The following is a 12,180-nucleotide window of genomic DNA, read 5'->3' as shown; positions in this document are numbered from 1 at the left end:
CCATGGAGGCGGCGTTCTTCCTCTGGTTTGCCTTTGCAGAAGAAGGTGAAACCTCTACCTATAAATAAATATTCACAGCGCGATATATATTATGAGGGAATAGTAGCATCGTGGTTATGTTACTGGACTACTAATCCAGAAAAAAGAAAATGCTGGAAATCTCAGCGGGTCGGGCAGCATCTGTGGAGAGGAAGCAAAGTTAACGTTTCGGATCGATGACCCTTCGTCAGAACAGGAGTGTTCGAAAAGAACAGATTCTTAACCTGCACTGAAAGGGGGAGGGGAAGGTCGGTGATAGGGTGGAAGGCAGGAGAGATTAGAGACACAAAAGGGATGATGGGCCCAATTCAAATGCTAATGCCAGGAGTTAGAGAAACATTAGTCGAGATAGTGTGTGAATGGTGGGATTATGACCAGTTGCAATTAGAGACCATGAGAAAAAAAGAAACAGGCTCTGGAGGGGGCGGGGGAGCCAAAGATTGGCTGCGGTTACTCTGTGAAATTGTTGAACTCGATGTTGAATCCAGAAGGCTGCAAACTGCCTAAACAAAAGATGAGGTGCTGTTCCTCGAGCTTGCGTTGAGCTTCGTTGGAACAGTGTAGGAGGCCTGGACTAATGATCTGGTAGGATCGAGTTCAAATCCCACCATGGCAGCTGAGGAATTTAAATTCAGTTAATAAATCCGGAATAAAATGCTAGTACTGCATCAGTAATGGTGACCATGAAACTACTGGATTGTTGTAACAAACCCATCTGGTTCACTAATGTCCTTTAGGTGAAGGAAATCTGCCGCCCTTACCCGGTCTGGGCCTATATGTGACCCCAGACCCACAGCAATGTGGTTGACTCTTTAACTGCCCTTGTCAAGAAGGTCTCTCACCACTACCTTCTCGAGGGCAATTAGGGATGGGCAATAAATGCTGGCTTTGCCAGCGATGAATTGGAAAAAAAAAAATTCATAGCATAATATATTTTCACAAAGTATTAAGTATGTGCACAAAATATTCAAAACTCAACATTCACACACTGCAATTAATGCACACATAGTGTGATAATGAATATTCGCACACTAATGTATATACATATATCAATAAATACTTGCACACCGTAATTGTTTCACTGTTTTAAAATTATAGGAATCATGACAAAAATAAATGTTCTGGCACATTTTATTTGCATAGTGCTGATTAATATTCTCTCTTATATGTACACAATTAACAATAATCAGCACCCTGTGGATCAGTTACAGATCCCTGCTGTTGGCCACAACGCTCCGCTCCACACCTGGCTGAAAATACAAATACGAAGGTTGACGGGCAATCTGCTCTTCCTCTTGACAAGACTGAGGCGGGACTGAGGGAGGCGGGGCTGACGGACGGAGGCGGGGTTGAGGCGGGACTGAGGTGGGAATGACGGACGGAGGCGGGGTTGAGGCGGGAACCTGGCACAAAAATCCAGGCGAATCTCAAGCTTTATTCCGGGCGGCACGGAGCTCAGAGTTTGTTCACTCTGCTTCCAAACATTAAACAGGCAGCGGCTGATGCAGCAGGAGTGGGAGACTCACAAGGGGAAGCAAAACACATCTGTGCAAGATGAGGGGAAATTCAGGGACGCGGAAACAATAGGATTGGATCAACTGTGTGTCTTGTTGCCGTGGTGGTCGAGATTGTGATCGTTGCCTGATGTAAAAACTCCAGTCATCTCAAGCTGCCCTTTGCCTTTTTTCCCTCCTCTCTGCTTTTCTACAGAGGGTTAGAACTGGCTCTTGCTTTGCAGGCGTCCTCTTCTTCCACGTGGTCTTTGGTGCCAGAGAAGGAGCAAAGCCTCTCCGGTAAAAGGCTGGGGCGTCTTCAGCATTGACATCAGGCCAACATCTAGGTCAAGAAGAAGGGGCTGTGGTGTTGCCCAGCCATGATCTTATTGAATGGCGGAGCAGGCTCGAGGGGCCAGATGGCCTGCTCCTGCTCCTATTTCTTATGTTCTCGTATTCTAACTCTGCGTCGGTACCAAGCTCCTTCCAGTTACACTCAGCTCCTTCTCGTAACTGATTACATCCGAGCTCCGCTGGGGGGGGGGGGGGGAAAGAGATGGCTGGGAACGCTGCTGGGAGGAACACTTGCCAACTCTTTCATCCCCTCCCCTTCATCGGTGGCCAAACATTGTGATCAGTGACGCACACATTCTGATTGGATATTGATTTACCTTCTCGTGTTTGGGAATTTTATTTTTCCCTTCTCTATTTCCGGTCCAGCATCACCATGGCCACGCCGACTGCTGAATCTATGGTCGCCCCGTACACCACAGGAAGTGTGAAGACTTTCTCCACTTCCTGCTTCAGCACCTCGTTCCTGGTCAGTGCACTTCCGCTGCCCTTAATCCTCCGCACCCCGCACTCGACCATCCGCTGGCACGATAGCATGGAGTGAAGGTTCTCCGCAATGCCGCGGCACAGTGCTCTGGTGACGTGGCCCAGGGAGAGGTTGGACGGGGAAATGCCGGTGACGGAAGCCAGCTGGTTGGGCGAATGTCTCTCTCCAAATATGGTTGCCTGCACCGCGAGGTCAGTGCAAGCAACGTTTTGCGCAGTGTGTATCGATTGGGAGTAGATGGTGGACTCTGGGACCTCCAGACCTGTGGGAGTGAATGAAAGCAGTGTCAGTATCCACGTCCACAACTGTCTAAACCCACAGGGGGACACTGAGGTTTACATCTAAACCCCTATGGTTCCCCGTACCAGTAACTGAGTGTCCTGATATAATTATGGCACAAATTACCCCCATTAACTATAATTCTAAGACACTTGGACTAAAGACTTCAAAATCACCCAATCTTTAATGAAATCAGATTTTTAAAAAACAGACACAATTTCCGTTATCTCTGATAACAGAATTGTCTTGCTTTTTCATTACATTTTTATTTCGAAAACGATCCTGGGGTAGATAGTGCTTGGAAACTGGTATTTTCTAAAGTGTTTTTCTAAACAGTTTCCACCCTTATTCTAGATCGTATATAAATCTTACAAAAAGCAAAAGGAAAAAGACTGAACAATCAGAGACTGAGGGACAAACATGTTGAAGGGACAGAGCTGGAGGGATAGACAAACTGAAGGGACAGAGTTGGAAGGTTACAGACTGAAGGACAGAAGTAGGGGGATAAACTGCAGGACAGAGGAGACACATTGAATGACAGAGATGGAGGGATAGATAGCGAAGGGACAGAGACGGAGGGATAGACAGTGAAGGGACAGATGGATAGACAGACAGTGAAGGGGGAGACACGGAGGGATAGACAGTGAAGGGAGAGAGACGGAGGGGTAGACAGTGAAGGGAGAGAGACGGAGGGATAGACAGTGAAGGGAGAGAGACGGAGGGATAGACAGTGAAGGGACAGAGACGGAGGGATAGACAGTGAAGGGACAGAGACGGAGGGATAGACAGTGAAGGGACAGAGACGGAGGGATAGACAGTGAAGGGACAGAGACGGAGGGATAGACAGTGAAGGGACAGAGACGGAGGGATAGACAGTGAAGGGACAGAGACGGAGGGATAGACAGTGAAGGGACAGAGACGGAGCGATAGACAGTGAAGGGACAGAGACGGAGGGATAGACAGTGAAGGGACAGAGACGGAGGGATAGACAGTGAAGGGACAGAGACGGAGGGATAGACAGTGAAGGGACAGAGACGGAGGGATAGACAGTGAAGGGACAGAGACGGAGGGATAGACAGTGAAGGGACAGAGACGGAGGGATAGACAGTGAAGGGACAGAGACGGAGGGATAGACAGTGAAGGGACAGAGACGGAGGGATAGACAGTGAAGGGACAGAGACGGAGGGATAGACAGTGAAGGGACAGAGACGGAGGGATAGACAGTGAAGGGACAGAGACGGAGGGATAGACAGTGAGGGGACAGAGACGGAGAGATAGACAGTGAGGGGACAGAGACGGAGGGATAGACAGTGAAGGGACAGAGACGGAGGGATAGACAGTGAAGGGACAGAGACGGAGGGATAGACAGTGAGAGGACAGAGACGGAGGGATAGACAGTGAATGGACAGAGACGGAGGGATAGACAGTGAAGGGACAGAGACGGAGGGATAGACAGTGAAGGGACAGAGACGGAGGGATAGACAGTGAGAGGACAGAGACGGAGGGATAGACAGTGAAGGGACAGAGACGGAGGGATAGACAGTGAAGGGACAGAGACGGAGGGATAGACAGTGAAGGGACAGAGACGGAGGGATAGACAGTGAAGGGACAGAGACGGAGGGATAGACAGTGAAGGGACAGAGACGGAGGGATAGATGCTGGTAATGTGGTGTTTTGTTTTGTTTTCTTGAATCCCAGGATCTGTAAAGTGATTTGCATCTTGCACAAATGCCAAAGGTTTCTTACCCAACTCCTGCACCCACTGTTTCAACATCCCAACAAAGGAGGACAGCACATTGCCACCATTCAGAGAGGCTGCCACAGCCAGGTATATGCCGTCCAGGTATGGGTAGAACGCAACACTAGCAGTGGGATCGGGACGAGCCGGTGGCTGGAATGCAGGGGTCAGGGCAAAGGTCAGCTGAGCAGAAGTGCTGATATTCAAAACTAGAGAGTAAGAAAGATCTTAATCAACCATTGACCAGAAAGAAGCGCCTTTCACAACCTCAGGACATCCCAAAGCGCTTTACAGCCAATGAAGTACTTTTTGAAGTGTAGTCTCTGTTGTAATGTGGGAAATGCGGCAGCCAATTTGTGCACAGCAAGCTCCCACACACAGCAATGTGATAATGACTAAATAATCTGTTTCAGTGATGTTAATTGAGGGATAAATATTGGCCCCAGGACACCGGGGATAACTCTTCTGCTCTACTTTGAAATAGTGCCTTAGGATCTTTTATGCTCACCTCAGAGAGCAGACGGGGCCTCGGTTTAACGTCTCATCTGAAAGTCGGCACCTCCGACAGTGCGGCGCTCCCTCAGTACAGCACTGGGAGTGTCAGCCTAGATTTTTGTGCTCAAGTCTCTGGATAGGGACTTGAACCCACAACCTTCTGACTCTAAGGTGAGGTTGCTACCCACTGAGCCACGGCCGACACTATCACTGACCCTGCTGCCAAGGGAAGGGCACCTAATTAACATTTATTATCTGGGTGTTGCGCAATTCATTGTCTAGTTTCAGGCACAACAGCAGAGGTCAGAAAAGAAGCTGTGGGAATGACGACCATTGAAATTCTTTTGCTTTGCATGTATCCCACAGATGGTGGCCTAGAAATGCGGTTGTTTTTCAGATGCTAAAGGGCCTCCTATGAACTAGAAGCCTGCCATATTGGTAAAGGTCAAAAAAACAAGCAAGCAGCACCCATGCCAGAACAGTAGTTCGGGTCTTTGCATTTCCAAATAAGGGGCCTGACACTTGTTTGAGACCCTCACTGCAAAATCATTATACTTAGGTCTACATATGACCCAACAGGTGGGCGTTGAAATTTAATGCAGAGAAGTGTGAAACATAGAAACATAGAAAATAGGTGCAGGAGCAGGCCATTCAGCCCTTCTAGCCTGCACCGCCATTCAATGAGTTCATGGCTGAACATGAAACTTCAGTACCCCCTTCCTGCTTTCTCGCCATAACCCTTGATCCCCCGAGTAGTAAGGACTTCATCTAACTCCCTTTTGAATATATTTAGTGAATTGGCCTCAACTACTTTCTGTGGTAGAGAATTCCACAGGTTCACCACTCTCTGGGTGAAGAAGTTTCTCCTCATCTCGGTCCTAAATGGCTTACCCCTTATCCTTAGACTGTGTCCCCTGGTTTTGGACTTCCCCAACATTGGGAACATTCTTCCTGCATCCAACCTGTCCAAACTAATCAGAATTTTAAACGTTTCTATGAGGTCCCCTCTCACTCTTCTGAACTCCAGTGAATACAAGCCCAGTTGATCCAGTCTTTCTTGATAGGTCAGTCCCACCATCCCGGGAATCAGTCTGGTGAATCTTCGCTGCACTCCCTCAATAGCAAGAATGTCCTTCCTCAAGTTAGGAGACCAAAACTGTACACAATACTCCAGGTGTGGCCTCACCAATGCCCTGTACAATTGTAGCAACACCTCCCTGCCCCTGTACTCAAATCCCCTCGCTATGAAGGCCAACATGCCATTTGCTTTCTTAACCGCTTGCTGTACCTGCATGCCAACCTTCAATGACTGATGTACCATGACACCCAGGTCTCGTTGCACCTTCCCTTTTCCTAATCTGTCACCATTCAGATAATAGTCTGTCTCTCTGTTTTTACCACTAAAGTGGATAACCTCACATTTATCCACATTATACTTCATCTGCCACGCATTTGCCCACTCATCCAAGTCACTCTGCAGCCTCATAGCATCCTCCTCGCAGCTCACACTGCCACCCAACTTAGTGTCATCCGCAAATTTGGAGATACTACATTTAATCCCCTCATCTAAATCATTAATGTATAATGTAAACAGCTGGGGCCCCAGCACAGAACCTTGCGGTACCCCACTAGTCACTGCCTGCCATTCTGAAAAGTACCCATTTACTCCTACTCTTTGCTTCCTGTCTGACAACCAGTTCTCAATCCACGTCAGCACACTACCCCCAATCCCATGTGCTTTAACTTTGCACATTAATCTCTTGTGTGGGACCTTGTCGAAAGCCTTCTGAAAGTCCAAATATACATCAACTGGTTCTCCTTTGTCCACTTTACTGGAAACATCCTCAAAAAATTCCAGAAGATTTGTCAAGCATGATCTCCCTTTCACAAATCCATGCTAACTTGGACCTATCATGTCACCATTTTCCAAATGCGCTGCTATGACATCCTTAATAATTGATTCCATCATTTTACCCACTACTGAGGTCAGGCTGACCGGTCTATAATTCCCTGCTTTCTCTCTCCCTCCTTTTTTAAAAAGTGGGGTTACATTGGCTACCCTCCACTCGATAGGAACTGATCCAGAGTCAATGGAATGTTGGAAAATGACTGTCAATGCATCCGCTATTTCCAAGGCCACCTCCTTAAGTACTCTGGGATGTAGTCCATCAGGCCCTGGGGATTTATCGGCCTTCAATCCCATCAATTTCCCCAACACAATTTCCCAACTAATAAAGATTTCCCTCAGTTCCTCCTCCTTACTAGACCCTCTGACCCCTTTTATATCCGGAAGGTTGTTTGTGTCCTCCTTAGTGAATACTGAACCAAAGTACTTGTTCAATTGGTCTGCCATTTCTTTGTTCCCCGTTATGACTTCCCCTGATTCTGACTGCAGGGGACCTACGTTTGTGTTTACTAACCTTTTTCTCTTTATATACATATAGAAACTTTTGCAATCCGCCTTAATGTTCCCTGCAAGCTTCTTCTCGAACTCCATTTTCCCTGCCCTAATCAAACCCTTTGTCCTCCTCTGCTGAGTTCTAAATTTCTCCCAGTCCCCAGGTTCGCTGCTATTTCTGGCCAATTTGTATGCCACTTCCTTGGCTTTAATACTATCCCTGATTTCCCTAGATAGCCACGGTTGAGCCACCTTCCCTTTTTTATTTTTACGCCAGACAGGAATGTACAATTGTTGTAATTCATCCATGCGTCTCTAAATGTCTGCCATTGCCCATCCACAGTCAACCCCTTAAGTATCATTCGCCAACCTATCTTAGCCAATTCACGCCTCATACCTTCAAAGTTACCCTTCTTTAAGTTCTGGACCATGGTCTCTGAATTAACTGTTTCATTCTCCATCCTAATGCAGAATTCCACCATATTATGGTCACTCTTCCCCAAGGGGCCTCGCACAATGAGATTGCTAATTAATCCTCTCATTACACAACACCCAGTCTAAGATGGCCTCCCCCCTAGTTGGTTCCTCGACATATTGGTCTAGAAAACCATCCCTTATGCACTCCAGGAAATCCTTCTCCACTGTATTGCTTCCAGTTTGGCTAGCCCAATCTATGTACATATTAAAGTCACCCATTATAACTGCTGCACCTTTATTGCATGCACTCCTAATTTCCTGTTTGATGCCCTCCCCAACATCACTACTACTGTTTGGAGGTCTGTACACAACTCCCACTAACGTTTTTTGCCCTTTGGTGTTCTGCAGCTCTACCCATATAGATTCCACATCATCCAAGCTAATGTCTTTCCTAACTATTGCATTAATCTCCTCTTTAACCAGCAATGCTACCCCACCTCCTTTTCCTTTTATTCTATCCTTCCTGAATGTTGAATACCCCTGGATGTTGAGTTCCCAGCCCTGATCATCCTGGAGCCACGTCTCCGTAATCCCAACCACATCATATTTGTTAACATCTAATTGCACAGTTAATTCATCCACCTTATTGCGGATACTCCTTGCATTAAGACACAAAGCCTTCAGGCTTGTTTTTTTTAACACCCTTTGTCCTTTTAGAATTTTGCTGTAGTTGCCCTTTTTGTTCTTTGCCTTGGGTTTCTCTGCCCTCCACTTTTCCTCATCTCCTTTCTGTCTTTTGCTTTTGCCTCATTTTTGTCTCCCTCTGTCTCCCTGCATAGGTTCGCATCCCCCTGCAATATTAATTTAACTCCTCCCCTACAGCACTAGCAAACACTCCCCCTAGGACATTGGTTCCGGTCCTGCCCAGGTGCAGACCGTCCGGTTTGTACTGGTCCCACCTCCCCCAGAACCGGTTCCAATGCCCCAGGAATTTGAATCCCTCCCTGCTGCACCACTGCTCAAGCCACGTATTCATCTGCGCTATCCTGCGATTCCTACTCTGACTAGCACGTGGCACTGGTAGCAATCCCAAGATTACTACTTTTGAGGTCCTACTTTTTAATTTAGCTCCTAGCTCCTTAAATTCTTTTCGTAGGACCTCATCCCTTTTTTTTTTTTACCTATGTCATTGGTACCAATGTGCACCACGACAACTGGCTGTTCTCCCTCCCATTTCAGAATGTCCTGCACCCGCTCCGAGACATCCTTGACCCTTGCACCGGGGAGGCAACATACCATCCTGGAGTCTCGGTTGCGGCCGCAGAAACGCCTAGGAAGTGATGCATTTTAGTAGGAAGAATGAGGAGAGGCAATATAAACCAAAGGGTACAATTTTAAAGGGGGTGCAGGAAAAGAAAGACCTGGTGGTTCACATACAGAAATCTTTGAAGGTGGCAGGACAAGTTGAGACATCAGTTAAAAAAGCGTATGGGACCCTGGGCTTTATGAATAGAGGCAGAGTACAAAAGCAAGGAAGTTGTGCTAAACCTTTATAAATCACTGGTTAGACCTCAGCTGGAGTACTGTGTCCAATTCTTGGCACCATGCTTTAGGAAGGATGTCAAGACTTTGGAGAGGGCGCAGAGGAGATTTACTAGAATGGGGGACTATAGTTATGTGGAGAGACTGGAGAAGCCGGGACTGTTTTCCTTAGAGCCGGGAAGGTTAAGGGGAGATCTAATAGAGGGGTTCAAAATCGTGAAGGGTTTTGATGGAGTAAATAAAGAGAAATTGTTTCCAGTAGCAGGAGGGTTAATAACAGATTTAAGGTGATTGGCAAAAGAGCCAGAGGGAGAGGAGATTTGTTTTTACGCAGCGAGTTGTTATGATCTGGAATGCACTGCCTGAAAGGGCGGTGGGAGCAGATTCAATAGTTACATTCAAGAGGGAATTGGATAAATATTTGAAGGGGGAAACCTTTGCAGGACTATGGGGAAAGTGCCAGCACAATCACGATGGGCTGAATGGTCTCCTCCTGTGCGGTCTGATTCCATGGTCTGCACTACACACGGACAAATTATCCTTTAGGCAACATCAGAAACACTGGACCTCTAAGAACAATCAGGTATGTGTTTGGACACAGGGCTGAAATATAACTTTTACAAAGCAAAGCCACGTCTATTTTCACCCTTACCTGCATCGGTCTTCTCCATCATGCAGGAGTACACCGAGCACTGGAAATCGCCTAGGGCCGCACCGACCTCCGTCCCCTCTGGCACACCGTACCATTCATGAGCTGTCGTTCCAGCAATCGCACCCGATTCCACCACTGCAGGCAGCAAGCAGGTGGGGAATCCAGAATCCCTTAATCTGGAAGAGGAGTGAAAGAAATCCCTGAGAGAGTGGCCTCGGTCCTTCGGAGGGAAAGCGCCAAGGTGGCTGGATGGAATTGAGGTGCTTTCACTGCTCATTCTGACCGACTCAGACCAACAAAAGGATCAGGTTACGGAGCACCGAAAACAGTCAGGGATACTACATAGGAACAGGAGAGGAGGCCATTCAGCCCCTCGAGCCTGTTCTGCCTTTCTATCAGATTATGGCTGACCTGTATCCTAACTCCATCCAAACACCTTGGCTCCATGTCCTTTTATACCCAAGTTGAGCAAAAATCTATCGATCTCAGATTTAAAATGATTAATTGAGTTAGCATCGACTACTTTTTGTGGGAGACAGTTCCACACTAAGAAGTGTTTCCTAACTTCTCTCCTGAATGGCCTGGCTCTGATCTTCAGGTCATGACCCACTGTTCCTTTACTTCCCCCATCATGCTCCTTTGGCGAGCCAGTCCTAAAGTTTCAACGATCAATCTGTGGCATTAGCTCTCAAATCAAACAATTTAATCGCCAGGGCATTTAATTTTTTTTTATATATAAAAGAGTTCAGGTTAATAAATCTGCATTAAATTCTTGTTTGCTATAAGTTGCAAATAGAAAGGGGGCATTTAAAATCCCTGGCAGCCAAAAATGGGACCAAGGAGAGAGAAAAGACTTGCGCTTATGTATGTTTCTGGTGGGGTTTGGCAGGGCTCAGCATCAGGTCACTTGCTTTTTTGTGGTATATATCAATGATTTAGACTTCAATATAGGGCAAGTTTGCAGATGATACAAAAATTGGCATGAGGTTGATAGTGAGGATGAAAGCTGTAGACTGCAGGAGGATATCAATGGACTGGTCAGGTGGGCAGAAAAGTAGCAAACGGAATTCAATCCGGAGAAGTGTGAGGTAATGCATTTGGGGAGGGCTAACAAGGAAAGGGAATATACAATAAGTGGCAGTAGAAGTGTAGAGGAACAGTGAGACTTGGAGAGGATTTCTTTTTCTATTTTCAAATGATGCTGTGGGACACTTCCATGCACCAGAGCGACCAATCCTGGCAGTCAGGACCTTGGTTTTTAACGTCTTATCTGACTGCTGGAGAGTCGGGTTGCCAACTCTGGTTGGATGTATTCCTGGAGGCTTCATCACATGATTTCCTGCCTGCCACTGCCCTGCCTGGTCTAACAACCTTTTTTTAAACAATTCTTCTTCAATATTTTTATAACAAAAATGCAAAATACACACAATTGTTTGCGCCCCCGATGATTTTTCTCCTGGGTTTTTGCTCACATCAGTGTCCTGGAGTTTAATCTTCAATTCCTGGAGACTCCAGGCCAATCCTGGAGAGTTGGCAACCCTAATTGGAGAGGCATATCTTTGGTGGCCAAACGTTTTAAAGATGATGTAGGGGCCGAAATCCATCTCCCGAATAAGGCCCGTTACCGCCGGATTGCGGCGGCCATGCGGCGGAGTCAATCGGCCGCCGAAAGCTAAATTCAGCATTGGTGTTTTTCCGGTGGTCCCCACTTCCGCCCCACCGCTGCCGAGCGGCCGTGAGTGCGTCATCAGTGTGCGCAACGCCGGCAACCACCAACTCCCACGAAATTCAGGCGGAAAATCTTATGCCTGCCGAGCGGTGCCCTCGACAGCTTGTTCTGTCGCTTCACCTTTCATTCCCTCTGTCAACCCTGGCTGCGCGGCAGCCATTAATGGCAAGGGCCCAATGCCACGGCTGCCATTTTATTTTTTTTGCCGGCCGACTTCCATGTCGGCCGGACTATTGTTCCCCCAGGCCGCCCCTCTTGGGTCTGAAACCCTCCCTGGTGGCCCAGTGGCTGATCCTAAATAATCGCCGATTCTCTCCCCTTTAAAAGGTGGGGAGATACGCGGTGATGCAGGCGCGCAATGACGTCACCACTGCTCCGCCACTGAGTGACAGCGGCGGAGAATCCGTCCTGCCTCCACTTCCGCCTCTCACCAGCACTTACCGCCGCACTTCCGCCCCCATTATGACCAACTTCCTGGTCGCTTAAAAAAAAAGAGCTGAATATCGGTCAAGAGTCGACCTCATCCCATCCAGTGGTGAAAACACTTAAAAAAAAACGGT

At 47.4% G+C, this 12,180-nt stretch overlaps 1 protein-coding gene across 2 annotated transcripts in view; it reads right to left on the bottom strand.

Annotated features, from left to right (window-relative positions):
- Nucleotides 1–1,154: 1,154 nt before the first annotated feature.
- Nucleotides 1,155–12,180, bottom strand: part of shpk (sedoheptulokinase) — a 35,041-nt gene continuing 24,015 nt past the window's right edge. For both annotated transcript variants that reach the window (XM_070858040.1, XM_070858041.1), the window contains exons 6-8: nt 9,892–10,067; nt 4,396–4,596; nt 1,155–2,632 (exon numbers count right to left, since the gene is read on the bottom strand). In XM_070858040.1, the coding sequence (XP_070714141.1) occupies nt 2,238–2,632; nt 4,396–4,596; nt 9,892–10,067 (772 nt within the window). In that variant the 3' untranslated portion in view covers nt 1,155–2,237. The remainder of the gene's footprint in view (nt 2,633–4,395; nt 4,597–9,891; nt 10,068–12,180) is intronic.

This window comes from Pristiophorus japonicus, chromosome 16, assembly GCF_044704955.1.
Source record: "Pristiophorus japonicus isolate sPriJap1 chromosome 16, sPriJap1.hap1, whole genome shotgun sequence".
Lineage (NCBI taxonomy): Eukaryota > Metazoa > Chordata > Chondrichthyes > Pristiophoridae > Pristiophorus > Pristiophorus japonicus.
This window is presented reverse-complemented; position numbering and strand designations above follow the sequence as displayed.